General features: G+C 37.1%; 1 protein-coding gene across 4 annotated transcripts in view; it reads right to left on the bottom strand.

Moving 5' to 3' along the window:
• Positions 1-277: 277 nt before the first annotated feature.
• CDH11 (cadherin 11) overlaps positions 278-14,226 on the bottom strand; it is a 117,825-nt gene continuing 103,876 nt past the window's right edge. For 3 of the 4 annotated variants that reach the window (XM_006273673.4, XM_019492917.2, XM_059713886.1), the window contains exons 8-13: positions 11,620-11,873; positions 10,816-10,952; positions 10,498-10,619; positions 9,397-9,514; positions 2,141-2,392; positions 278-1,587 (exon numbers count right to left, since the gene is read on the bottom strand). In XM_006273673.4, coding sequence (XP_006273735.2) covers positions 1,091-1,587; positions 2,141-2,392; positions 9,397-9,514; positions 10,498-10,619; positions 10,816-10,952; positions 11,620-11,873 — 1,380 coding nt within the window. In that variant the 3' untranslated portion in view covers positions 278-1,090. Of the gene's footprint in view, positions 1,588-2,140; positions 2,393-3,187; positions 6,160-9,396; positions 9,515-10,497; positions 10,620-10,815; positions 10,953-11,619; positions 11,874-14,226 lie in introns of those variants that run through there. The other variant, XM_059713887.1, reaches the window with a different exon arrangement.

The following is a 14,226-nucleotide window of genomic DNA, read 5'->3' as shown; positions in this document are numbered from 1 at the left end:
TGAAAGGTATTGCTGTACTCTGGAAACAGCCACAAGCTGTAGCTAGAGACGCTACAAAATGTTCACCAGACATTACAGATTTTTATCTAAAAACATTTGTAAAATGTATTTGATTTTAAATAATCACTTAACAAGGCAACAAAACAACTACAAACACATAATAAATAGGGCTATTAAAAGTCATAATTGTAGTAAATTAGTCAGGACTAGAAATGGGATATTAGAAACACTATGGGTTGTTTTTTTCTTCTTAAATGCTTAATAACCAAAACAAGAATTAAAAAAGAATCATTTTATTTCAAAGTCTGCTTCTTATATTGAAGCACATATTAAAGCAACAGTACAATGTTCATAAAATATAAGTGTGATGCTGTAACATTTCTTACATGTCAGAATACTGATATTTGTATGTATACTAAAATAAGAACTTTAAAATTGTACAAATAGATACATTAAAAATGACATAGAAATAGGGCGCCTCCCACTGCAACAAGACAGAGTTTTTATATCTGGCACGTATTAGTTCAAGATGAAAGTATAAGCAAAAAGATTTACAAGAATCAGCAGTAACAAGTTTGATGCTCAAGAGACATTATAATTGTACATTGTACTGTACATACATCATATGGGTTTAAGCTGGCTGAATATTATATATTTCAAGTTTAAAAATGCACTACCATATAGAGTGTCCATAGTTTAAGGCGAAATTACAGCTCAGAACTGTTGTCCTCTCTAATTTGTGGAAGCTTCTTTGACATAAAAGATTTAGATGTTCATAATACATAAAAGATATCCCTCATTTGTAGGTTCACGTTTAGAATTTTCCTTCATTTAAATATTTTGTACTTCATAAGTGGTTTATTTCTCTAGTGAAGTTGATAACCAACTTCTGTATTTGCCTTTTGTAAGAAAAGGTACTTCACAGTATTTACCACTTTGATGTCCTTTTTAATCAAAGGAATCCTCTCTGTCAAACTTAAATGTTTAAATGAGACTTTTCTTGGTTTTTAAAAAAATACCTGCTTACATTTCTTCTGGATTCTTCAGAACATCAGACACAGTTCTTAAGGCCAAATTTGTAACTTTATTGTTAAGAATCATCATCAAAAGTGTCTTTGGAGCCATATAAGTCTGCAAGTTTCTTAAATCGAGGTCCCCAGTTTTGTAGATAGTCATAGTCCAAATCAGAATCTGTTGTCGCTGACTCTAAGGAGCTAAGTGAACCAGCCACTGAGCCTCTTCCTTCATAGCCATAGATCTGAATAGAGTCATAAGGAGGAGCAGTTGGATCATTATCAGCCTCTTGTATTCTTGTGTTGATAAAATCATCAACATCAACACTATTTGGAGCTGGCCGAAGCCCTGGCCTTGGCATATACTGATACTCAGGTTTTATATCTTTACGAGGAATAAATCCATTGATGCCATCAGGGTTCTGCAAAGTAGCAATGTCAAAGGCTTCAGTGTCCTCTTCTCCACCCCCTTCATCATCATAGGTAATAATGTTCTCTCGGACATCTTCTTCTTCAAAGACAATAAGGGGCTCCTTCTTCTGCCTTTTCAGTGTTACAAACAATACTACAATGACTACAGAAAAAAAAATACAAGAAGGAAAGTTAGGCCACTCTCCAAGTCTACTTTCATACATGCTTAGGCGGTTTCAAAAAACCTATCTGAGCAATCCTCAGGATGTTTCTGGTGCTCCACGACTTCTGTCACTGGCAAGTCTCCTAAGCTACTTATTTGTCCCTTTTTCCCCCTCAACACAAGGGAGATTAGAGTCATATAGTAGACACACCTCACTGCATTTTAGCACAGTAAGGAACCTGACACCTGGAAAAAAATCCTCAAATCAAAAACTTTATGCCCTGACTCTTTTAACCACTGTTATGGACTGAGTAACATGATGATTCGTAAGGGGATTTAGAGGGTGCCCAACAGAGTTTATCAATACTGTCCGGAACACAATAAAGAGCATACATCAGGCTCGATAGGACCATTACTCCAGAGAAATGGAAGCAAAGGCTTTTAAAGAAGGGGACCTTTTGGGGAGAATATAACAAATATCAAATGTGGATAAATCTGGATGAACATTTAAATGCAAGCAAATGAAAGAATAGAAGGTAGGGACTTTCCTTACCTAACAAAATCACGATGCAAGCAAGAATGGCAATTAAAGCTCCTGTGCTAAGTCCAGCATTGAGGATGTAGGCTTCAGCATTACATGAGAGCATGGAGCCCTGACTATCACAGCCACAGACTTTAATAGTCAGCGTATTGGTGCTGCTCATGGGAGGGATTCCACCATCACTTATAACAATAGGAAGAAGGTATAGGTCCTGCTTTTGTCGACTAAAGCCTCCACGTCTAACGAGAACATCTGCTGTGTTATCTGCTTGAACAAAGGAAATACTCATTAATCAGACAATTTATCCTCAGCCTTGTCTTGTTCATAAATACTGAAGTTATATTTTGCTGCAGTTGCTTTGACCTTTCTAACGCTTTATTCATATCAGTAAAGTTTTTCTTTCCTTCCTAATGGCAACAAGAGCAATTAAGTATTATACTTTGCTACACACAATACTGAATTTTCTACTTTAGGTATTCCAGTTCAACATGTAGAATTCCAATGCGAGAAAAAACGCTCACTTAAAAAAAATAAGCATGTCACAAGAAAGGACCCGATTCTGCTAATAATCAACATGGACTATGGTGCTCACTGCTGCAAACAGGACTCCATCCAACTTTTCCAGGAATTCACAGTCCACAGCACTAAGCCACAGAGTAAGCATTGCCAGGACACTGGTTCTCACCCAATAAGGCAATGGGGACGTGGAAAGAAGAACACCCATTGATTTACCAAATTTTGGTATCGGCAGCTTTTGTTTCACTGATCATGGTATCAAGATCTTTGTGTTCAAGAGAAACCGGAGGACTAAATCTTTCTGAAAAAAAATATCCTAACTGAATACAATGCTGTTTGAAATCAAAGTAAGATATACACAACAAACAGCCAAATAAGACCTCCAGTATTCCGAGTGGCCATTATGGTGAAACATATTTAAGTGAATAATATTTGACAGAGCAATATATCATCGCGAGACTCTTTGATCCAAGAAAATATAAACCATGATGACACAAAAACCTAAACAACAAATTACATCATTTTTCTGAACAATCTGAAGTGTTTCTTTTTTTCTGAATAAAGTTCAAGTGTTTTTTGGAGCTATAGTTTACAGTGAACAAGTGTTTCACTGTAAACTATAGCTCATTACTTTCCTTTTTATCTTAGTGATGCAGTCTGAATTTCAGTTTGGATAATATCTCAGTATTATCCAAATTATTATCCCAGTATGGGGCAACAAAATTAACCAGAAGACTACGTAAAATCTGATGCAATTTGCATCGTTTCCCACTTCTGTTCAGTCAGGAAATACCACGAAAACTTGAACACGGTTTGTGGTATTTCTCAGCCTGAACCAGAACGCACAAAACTGCAAACCCTTAAGATGTGTGGCAGAAATAATTTTTTCCAAGTTGTTCAGACTCTCAGAAAAGTTTTGATTTATTTAAAATCCAGATCAGATTGCCCAAGCCTGTTCGTCAGCCCCTTCTTCATCTAAGAGAAAAAAAAAAACAAAAAAATGTAAAACAGTTCTTTTATCTACTGAAAAAAGTTTCTTCCCTTCCTCCGACCAAATGGCACCATTTTGCTTCTGCTTTTGGGTACTACAGGTGATTAATCATTTTCCTGTGGAAGACTCAGCGTAAATTTCAGAATTTAATAATGTGATTCATAAAACTTCATTTAATGATCTGACCAGTGCCATTTCTATAAAAAGCTGTGAATAAATTAGACCTAATGGGAAGATCCTTGTTTCTTACATTAAAACTAATGGAGAAAACTTTTAGAATGAAAAATTGATGGGGATTTCTTTGTGCATATTACTACAGGAAGGGAACAATATCTGCCACAGTTGCCAGCCCTGGTGGATCTACAGGTGTCCGTAGGGGATTAGGGTCATCTAATAAGACAGCGAAGACATTCATTCTGTGGGCATGAACAGATAACACATTTGTGCCAGTGTTGCTTACATTGCTTTCACACATTGAAGTAAGTTATAATGGGCTCCAGTGCTGAAAGATGAGCAGCCAGCTTGGGGAAGCTGCATGTAGTGGTTGTTATTACAGAGCCTTGCTGATAGATGTCAAGAAAACGGGTCATAGCCTACTTGCTTTAAGCAAACAACTCGCTTAAAATTGCTGGAAACATGATCTTTACACAGGTATAAGGTATTTACACTGGTATAGTTTTACCCCTCTTTCTTTGGAAAAACTAGGCAAAGATACTCCAGTGTAGGAGTTCCTTTTGTTTGCCTGCTCCTTTTCTACACCAGATTGAACGTTATCTGTCCAAGCCGCATGCCCTCTAGCTTTTTTGAAGATGGAATCCAGCAAAAGTGGTTCATGGAAAGGATGATACTGCTCAGCTCTTTTCCATACAAGTCCTATTTGATTTATCTTTCCACTGTCACCTAGGCCCTCTTTACACTGGCCATGCATTGTGCACCCACCTCTAGCACAGACCTCAGCCTGAATGAGGAGGGCTCTGCTATACCAGAAGACAAGTATGCTTCCACAGAGGCAGCTGAGTCCTGCCAGATGGGACAGCTGTTTTGCATGTTCATAGTGGGCACGAACCGGTCATTTTGGCTTTTTTTATTTGGAGCTCTGAACAGACTCGCAACAATGTGCTGTGTCTTGAAATTTGGCATCTGGTGCCTTATCTGCATTTTTAGCTTTAAGTAATATCAGCAACTAATATGTTGCATATTGACATACAGTCAAACCATTCCACAGCATTCTCTGTTCTGCAGATAATGATCCATTTCTTGTCAGGCAAATAAAGCCTCACGAGAGGACAGATTTCCATCATGACAAAGAAACTCGCAGACTGATGGAGGAGGGTTACCTCTGCTGTAGTGGATGCAGCTGCCTGAAAACTACAGATGAGGCTTTGAGAGCACTACTTCCAGATCCAACAAATCCCAAATTGTTATCTGCTAGGCAATCAAAATACTTACAATTTATAGTATTATCTGATCGGCTAATTCCCTTGGTGATTTGATTACCTTATGGTAATGAAACTTCAATGTAATATTACCATATAGATAGGCCACAAATCAAAGATCTAAGCCATAGTCACCTTTTTCTTGTGTGCCATACGATAGAAGATCATTTCCACTCTGAATACCTTGTATGGACTGGCAATTTGGATTGTACTTTGTGCAGAGTTCATCAAATTAATATGTAGCAATAACTGTGCTATACATACAGTAAATTTTACCTCTGAAGCTGATAGTTTTAAATGCACTATACTTTTGCTAGCTCTTGGCAGTTAAAAAAATATTCCAACACTAGAAATAAGAAAAAGATGGCAAAATTTCAGCCCAGATGTCAGTTGGCAAAACTCCAGGGAATTGGATAGAATTACCCCATGGCTGAATTTGTTCCCATATCTAACTTAATTCCTGGTTCTGTGTTTTTCTAAGTATTCTTCCCCCCACCCTCTGCCCACTAAATGAGAAGTAATTAAATACCAAGGCTATTTATACAGTCTTGTAAGTTTTTCCATATTTAATCTGTAATCACGAGCCAAGGTTTAGAATGGGTAAGTCCGATAAAACAACTGGGTGAACATAACTGAAAGATCCCATTTTTACCTCAACAAATTACTTCTCATTAAACAGCATCAGCCTCCAGGTATTCCAGGGAGTCAGAAAAAAACTTTGAAACTTATTTAAACATTTTTAAAGAGTAAAAAGGAGGGCCAATCAAAAGCAACAAAGAAAGATCAGGGTTTCTGTGGGTGCTCTTTTACTGGACCAACTGCATGGTTGGGATAGACTTAAACAATCTTTCTTCTTCAGGTCAGATAACACTTGACCTGAAGAAAAATGCACTGCTTTCAGAAGCTTGTCTGTGTCTATCCTAATCATGCAGCTGGCCCAATAAAAAGATATAAGCTGCAAAAATCCTTGCTTTTCAAATATTTCTTGTACCATCATGGTTACAACATCATTGCAACCCATAGGAAAGATTAGTTGCTTCCTCTACTTTCCTCATGTCCATGACTCATGTCCAGAAAGAACATATTATCTGAAGGAGACAGGAAAAGCTTATTAAGATAAAGATATTATATGATCCAGAATAGTACGTTCATCATTTTCATGTCTCTGCGTGCAAAAATACAGCGTAATTTGTGATCCAGGTAAAGTGATATTTTTAAGCCAAGAAACACAAAAAACCGCAACTGAACAAAATAGTCCTATTTTTTTCTGACATAGCCCATGTTGCAACTACTTGGCTAGCAATCTAAGGTAACACAATCCCAAATACCTTCTTGCTACAATCTATGAAAGAAAGGACTTTCATTTTTTCAGGCTCTGTTCTCTGAGGAACCCCATCAGCCAGGTATCACAAAGTGATAAGGTGACCAGTAGTCTTTGTGAAATTATTAGCATTGAAAGTAAAAATGGCATCACATCCACCATTATTTATTTCCAAATCTTTCCTTTTCCTCTTTGCCTCTAAGAGTCTTGCCAAAGGTTTCCAAGTTCCTTTCTCCACAAAAGTGACTGTTATTTTAGTTCTATTATACTGTTAATGCATTTTTCTTAAAGAAACAAACAGTTGTTCGATAAGGGAAGCTAACTGCAGAGTCCATGCTGTTATCTACTTTTTCAGAGGTGACAGGGTTGACTCAGCAGGGAGGACCAAATGACCTTCTGGCTCTAATTGCCTTGAATCACCATCAGGCAGTGATTATTACTGGGGAAAATTTCATGATAGAAAAAAAAAAAGGAGAATCGCACCAGTGAACACATCTATTATTGAAGGTCTCAAAGGATCAAAGATGTGCCACTGAAAGTCTGAGAGCATGTTGGTATTGAAATAAGATTGAATTTCGCCACTTCAATGGCAGTGCGATTGGATCCTGAGTCTTTAGGAAATCTTTTTATATATTTATCCATTCCAGAATATTATTTCAAATTATCAGTGACAAGGAGTAAGAGGAGAAAATTGGTCCTTCTGTAGAGGACTATACAAGGCTAAGACACCACTTTTAACTCTGTTAACTATATTTGGTCTTCTGGTGGCTCTTTTCACAAGATGAATTGGTCACAATGGCCTTAGGGTGGATCTGGGGCTAAAAGCAGGAAATGCATGTCTGAGCAATCTGGCGCTTTATTTTAGTTTTTTTCAAAGCTAGTACAGGCCTTTCAAAACACCCTGCTTTCAATGGAAATAGGGTCAGACATCAAATGTATACACGGTCTGGGCAAACGTACTGATGTTTACTTACATGGTATAATGTAAATAAACACTCAGCGCTCAAGTAATTTGATGCTTTATCACAGCGTGAGATAACCCATTATCTCATGTTTTCTATGGAAAATAGTCTCAGCTGAAAAACTTGGTAACACAGTAGGCTATTAATAGGATATAGAATGTGATTACTTTTTTGGATTACTGCAATATGTAATTACTTCTGGAGCTGGTAGAAAGAAACTCTATTAAATGATAATTATAGGACTGTATTCACTATAAAGTTCTGTAATAGACCTAAACATTGGAGTTTTCATTAACTGGTCTCCACAGCTAATAAAGCCATTTTTCTTTGAAACTAGCAATATCCCCTGAAAAGTGGCATGATATAAAAATTACTCTGATTTACAAATGAAAAAGAAACTTTAAATGATCACATAATTTATTTCACTTGCAAATTGTAACACATCCTCTCTCTGAAACAGTTTACTATCTTGAAGTACAAAGAAGTCTAACTTCTTCATTTTGCATTCTAAAATAATCTTTTAAGTTAAATTAACTACTTTGGTAAAATTTTCTTATAAAGTGTAGGTGAATATATTAACTACATTAAAGAATGTATAAAAATTCTGGAGATATAACATAGAAATGTAAAAGGAAAGGAAGGATTTTGTTACACTGTTATTTATCTTCTCTAAAACAAAATAATGTGGACTTAAAACACCATTGTCTTTTTTAAATAATCTACTGCAGTGGTGCCACATAAAGCCATTATATTCAGTAGACCACCAGCATTTCCATTATAAAGCCTTCAATCTGGGTTAATTTTTTCATTGAAAGAAAAAAAAAAAAAAAGCTGAATTTGATGCATGTGGAAATGGAGGATTAAAAGAATTGGCTGGAGTTGGGCACTGCTAACATCTCCGTGCAGCTGTTTCAATGAATCTTAATTCTGACCTGGGATGCCCCTCTGATATTTTAGACCTGAATTTGTTTGAATCGATTGCCAGTTATACAAAATTATGCCAATTTTTCTGGTAGGCTTGTGATACAAACTAATATCCATTAGGCATTTCACTGATACTGCTAAACTCATTCCTAATCTCAATTTGAAACAGGTCTTTAAAGGTGAAAGTCTAGCCCATTATCTGTCTGTGCAGTCTTGTCCTTCCCAGAGACTTTCAAGGTGAAACCTGGCCTACAAGATCTCAGGTGAAGAATCTCAAATGTTCTTGTTTTTTTAAATTGTCTTTTAAAACAACATATTCAATTAAGTTTACTATTTTAAAGTAAAGAAAAATTAAAAAATAAATGTATGTTGTATGCAGGGACCTTTATCTGTTTCATATCTGGCTGTTCCAGATTGAGGTTTAATTTTAAGTACCCATAGTCCTTCAGTCTTATTAAGTGCACTGCAAGATATTTGGCCAGTGAATTCTGATGGTATTTCTATTTCAGGTTAATATTCAGGAAGGAAGAAAAGGTGCCAAAATAAGGCAGTTAGTTTTATAAGTCTAGTAAATTTTAAACCAGAGAATTTCATGGGTGAATTGAGTGGCTCAGTACTCCCCTGTGTTTTTATGATCATGACAATCTGGAGTAACCTCTTTGATTTCATGATTTAAATCAATACAACTGGGACCACAATCTTAAGAAACAAGCTAGTTCTCTCTCAAGTACTACGCTTCAATTTTTAAAAATACTTTCCTGGAAAATTAAATACTTTGGTTTCTGTGGCAGGAAAATAATCATGTTAATAATCATGAATTTGTGGAACTATTATAGCATGTATATGATTTATATTATGTGTGTGATTATGAAACCTACCACGTGTCTTTATAATATTAAGGACGGTGAACATGCACTGTAATATTCCAAGGAAAATCTCTACCCATCCAATTGTTATTGTTTGGTTTGGGGGTTTTTGGGGAGGAGGGGGCTGCAAACCTTAAGAGGCAGATAGGCAGTCAAGGTTAATGGAAATATTGCTGTATTATATTATAATTGTCATTAGTTTTCTATGTTCACTTTTCTAGACACAAGTATATAATGAACCTTGCTACAAACCTCTGTTGTCTCTGAGTGTAAAATTTGGATTATGAATAATTTCAGGTGGTAAACTGAAGATAAATCTTGGTCCATTGGCAGCATCATCCTTGTCATCAGCAGTAATTGTAATAAATGGCTGAAAAAGAAAGGTAGTCTGTAAACAAGTAGATCCTTTGTGGGTACATTGCACATTGCATTCTAATAAGGCTTTTAATATTAGGAATTTTGAAAGCCAAAGGTAAAAAGGAAAAAGGAAAGTATTTACTCTTATAAATGTGCTGAGGACAAAAGCTTAAATATATTACCTTTTGTATTACTGTACTTAATCAATACAAATCAATACAATATGAATGAATTCTGGGCAGATTTGAGGATATCCGTATATGTCCCTGAACTGGCAATCGTTTAAGCTGAAATACTTGGTTCATACATGGATCCATATTCTAGTTCAGGGGTTGTCAACATCCAGCACGTGTGCCACAAGTGGCATGGGCAGTCTGTGTGTGTGGCGCACAGCACGTCAGAGAGGGTACAGGCAGCACCGTGGCAGATAGGGCAAGGAGTGGAAAGCAGAGCAGCAGATCAGACAGGAAGAACAGGGCATCGAACAGAAAGCCAGGCAGCAGACTGGACCAAGAAAGGAGATTGGAGTGGCACTCTGGAGAGCAAGGGGCTTAATTTGTGGCACACCTGCCAAAAAAGTTGGCCTCTACTCTTCTAATTGATCCTAACCCTATCCAAAAGCTAGTGGTAGGAAGGATAATCTTAACTGATTTATATATGGACAGAGTGTGAATGTATACATGTTTGGGCTACACTGTCCCAGAAAGCAGTGCATTTTTCTACTGTCTGAACGCCCTATCATTGTGCTTCTGCTGTATGAATGCTGGCATATGCTTATGGGCTGCACCATTCAGAATGTAGACTTTAAAGTGTTGTGGGTTTGTACTGTTTTGTTTCACCTCTGCTGGCAAACAAAAAAGTGCTTCTTTATTTGCTCAAAGTACCTATGCCAAAACTTTAAAATAACAGCCCAGCTGCTAACTCCCACACAAAGCAGAGCTCAAACCCCTAAAGAAAGAATGTGCCCGCCAGGGGAACATAACAGACAAATGATACCTGATTGCTCTGAGAATTTTCACAAATAAATGCTTCATAGACTGCTGCAAATTTTGGAGCATTGTCATTGACATCAAGGACCTTAATTGCTACAGGAACTTTGGCTTCCTGGTGTCGATTGTCTATAAGAAAAAATAAATAAATAAAATAAAATGGAAACAAAAATGCTATTTTGGTTCTATCAAAGTACAACCAAATCAAAAAATCAAAAATGAAGCATTTCTGCTTTGTATTATTTCAGCTGCTGTATGTCATATAAACAATGAGAGCAATACAGCACTTGTATGACTGAGCTAAAATCCTCAGTGGAAAACTTACGAGCTTCAGTTGCAAAGACAGAGATGTTATGCCAGGCAATTTCTTCCCTATCCAGAGGTTTTATGGTCTTAATGTAACCATCTTCTGGATTGATACTAAAATATCTTTCAAGGTCAGTGTGACGATCGATTGAATACCTAAAAGAGATTGAAATTTCGTAATTAAACATAAGAATTATTTACTGGCATGGTGATTAACTGTTTGTTTTATAGTATATTGCCTATTATATTGCTTGTTTTACCACAATTTTCAAACATCCACTTAGTAGTATATGTTTTGCCAAATAAACATTTTAAATAGCTTTATACCTTAGTTAATAGTGAGGAGATGAAACTATAAAACACACATGTGAAATACTCAGAAGAAAGAGGGTATACAGGAAAGCTGTAACTTGGAATTAAAAGTTAACACTTAGTTATTTCTATTGCAACTGCGCTGGTAGAAAAAAATTCCTACAATAGTACCTGTTTGGTAGTTTATGGCATATATACCATATAATGGTAGTTGGTTTCTGTGAATACTGCAATATCTAAAATATAAACACAGCTATGACACATTTACATCAAACATTTCCTAATTATATGACCCTGAGAAAATGTGGAAAAGGACATCTTATGCAAAGACGTATATAAACATACTATATCATTGCACTTATTTACATTGTCATTAATATTGTTCCTTCCAAAATTTAGGAGGTCACCTAATTCTGTGTACCAACTGAAAAAGTCAACCTCTATCTATTTATCCATCCATCCATCCATCCATCCACCCATCCACCCATGTAGCCATACAAACAAAGTATACCTTATAGCACTATTTGCAACATCTGGGTCTTTGGCATGTACTCTTCCAACCACAGTACCAAGGTTTGAATTCTCCTGTACTTCAAGGATATAACTGGGTGCTAAAAAGATAGGGGGCTCATCAGCATCCTCCACTGTAATCTTTACAGTAACTGTATCCTTGAAAGGTCCATTGCTGATGAACTTAGGATCAATATGTACATTGGCTGCTTCTACCTTCAGACTGTAGAACTTCTGGGTTTCAAAATCTAAAACCTGTAAGAAGATGGTGCATTCATTGGACAGAGCTAACAAAATTGGAAAGTTAAGAGTCAACATATATGGTCATAAGCAATTCCTTAGTGCCTGACAACAGAATGCTTATAAAACAGATACATGGTAGGTTTCAATATATCTGGAGCCAAGTGTATGAAACTTTTAAAATATTTGGGGCTAGACCCGATGATCTCTTGAGGTCCCTTCCAGCCCCTAATGTCTATAATGTCTATGGAAAATGTCATACAGATTGAAAGAAAGGGGCTACACCACCGATTTTGTGAAGAAAAGGGCTAAACAATGAGGAAGACCCTTTGTCCTGCTCTGCATTCACTATGTTGCTCTGGAAACCATCCCCTTCTCCTCAGCTGGGGATGTCCTTACTGATTTGCAGTTCCAGCACCAAGAGTATGTTATGAGGAGGATGCAGTAAGGAAAGGAGGTGGCTTTCCCAAGGTAGAGCAGAAAAGAGCCGTAACTCTCCTTTTTATGCCAAACAAGCCTCCCGCCCAGGAAGAGAAGCTGTAGTGGCCCTATGCTAAATAGTGAATGCTCCAGAAGCTGACTCCATCTGCTTGAGAGTCGATGGTGGTGAACTGGAACCAAATACCTACCACAGAGTTGAGGATCTGGCATATATAAGGGAAACAGATGCTGGCATTGATCATCTGACACAGTTACCAGATCATACAAGCTCTTCCTAATGATAAAACTATTAACTAAATTGTATTTGTGCTTAGCATGGTGTCTTTCTGAATTGAATAGCCAATTCTCAACAGGTGAACAGAACAGCCCTTAATGTATAAATATTAAGATACTAGCAGAAAATTGCTGGTTCAGGACACGTATGAAAAGGAAATGAAAGATATAACACATGTTGTCTTTCATACGTTCATGCTTGAGGAAGCAAGGAAATGACAATTCATACTAAGGATTGTTCTAGGCATACTTCAATAGTGATAAAAACTATAATTTAAAGATGTTCCCTAACTAAGGAGACTGGGAAGCATTGGGAATTGGAGGACGGTTTCTAAGTTCTGAGAAGAGCTGGGACTTGGGAGATTGTTTCTCAATTAAGCCAGTTAGTCAGAGGCAGACATAGGGCTTGCTTACTGGTCCAAAATAAATCCTGTTGTGTAGTTCTTCTCATTCACATAGGCCTATGTTTATTGAACCCAACAAGCACTACAGCTTTCAGGCACATAATCTAATGCATCTGAACTATTTGGCATAAGCTAGTCAGCAGCTGGGATCCTATATGAGACCTTGAGAGCTAATAGCAGCAATGAAATTGGGTATAAGGAGGCTCCTTTTTCAAAAAGAAATGCGACTGGATAATTGATAAATTCCAGTTCAGTTAACTGTACTAAAACACATTGTTATCTAAATATTGTAGGGGCATTAGCTTTGTAATTATTTCATTAGCTGAGGATCTGGTGATAGACTAGGAATACACAAACATCCCTGATTCTGTACTGCTTGAATGGATACTTCAAAAGCAACAGATTTCTCAGTACTGGCATGACAGAAACATGGGATTAAATCCTATTATCCCATGTTAATTAGTTACTAGGATGTGGGTTGCATTCATAGGGTATGGGAAGATGAGGTTTCCATAGCCATTTCTTCTCTGTTATTAAAACTAGGCTTGGACCTGCTAAATGCTGAGCACTTCTTGTTATCACTCTCAATTTTCACTGAAAGCAATAGGAGTGGAGATTGCTTAGAGTCTCACAGGACTACTCGGTACTGCACTGGATTAAAACCTGTTGGTTTGGTAGCTGATGTGAGACACAGATCTCAGATGTTACATTGTTAGGGTGGGAATAACACAGGGCACTGATTTGTTTGCTTGTCATATTTGCTTGTTTGTTCAAATCCAGGTATTGCCTTTTTGATGCAACAGAGTAACAACATTGTTACACTAGAGATTCAACTACTCATCTCTTAGGCGCATATTCTTATTATATTAGAGATTTTATTAAGCTGGCAGGCATGTCCATGGCATGGCAGTATGGAAAAGAACCCCCTCTTCCCAGTTGAGGTCCTGATTTTGAAAAAAAAAAAGTTTATCCCCATAAAAATTGATTTAGAAGCAGGCCAGTTAATAGATAAATGTCCAATTTCTTCCACATTAGCAGCTGTTTGGGCTATGATTCACATAGCACAGGTGCATATTGCAGAAGGTAACAAGTAATGAGCAAAGCAGGGAGTGCAGTGGAATAAAATTCTGCATTAATGAGACATTGCTGCTTGGCCCTCAAGGTACAGGACTGAAGCCAGAGAAGGGAGCTTGTAGCAAGTGCTCATGTGAATTCTTAGGACCATGACCGCTCAGAAATGCCAATTCTTA

This window comes from Alligator mississippiensis, chromosome 10 (assembly GCF_030867095.1).
Source record: "Alligator mississippiensis isolate rAllMis1 chromosome 10, rAllMis1, whole genome shotgun sequence".
Classification (NCBI taxonomy): Eukaryota; Metazoa; Chordata; order Crocodylia; family Alligatoridae; genus Alligator; species Alligator mississippiensis.
The sequence above is the reverse complement of the archived record's forward strand: the minus strand, read 5'-3'. Positions and strand labels throughout refer to the sequence as shown.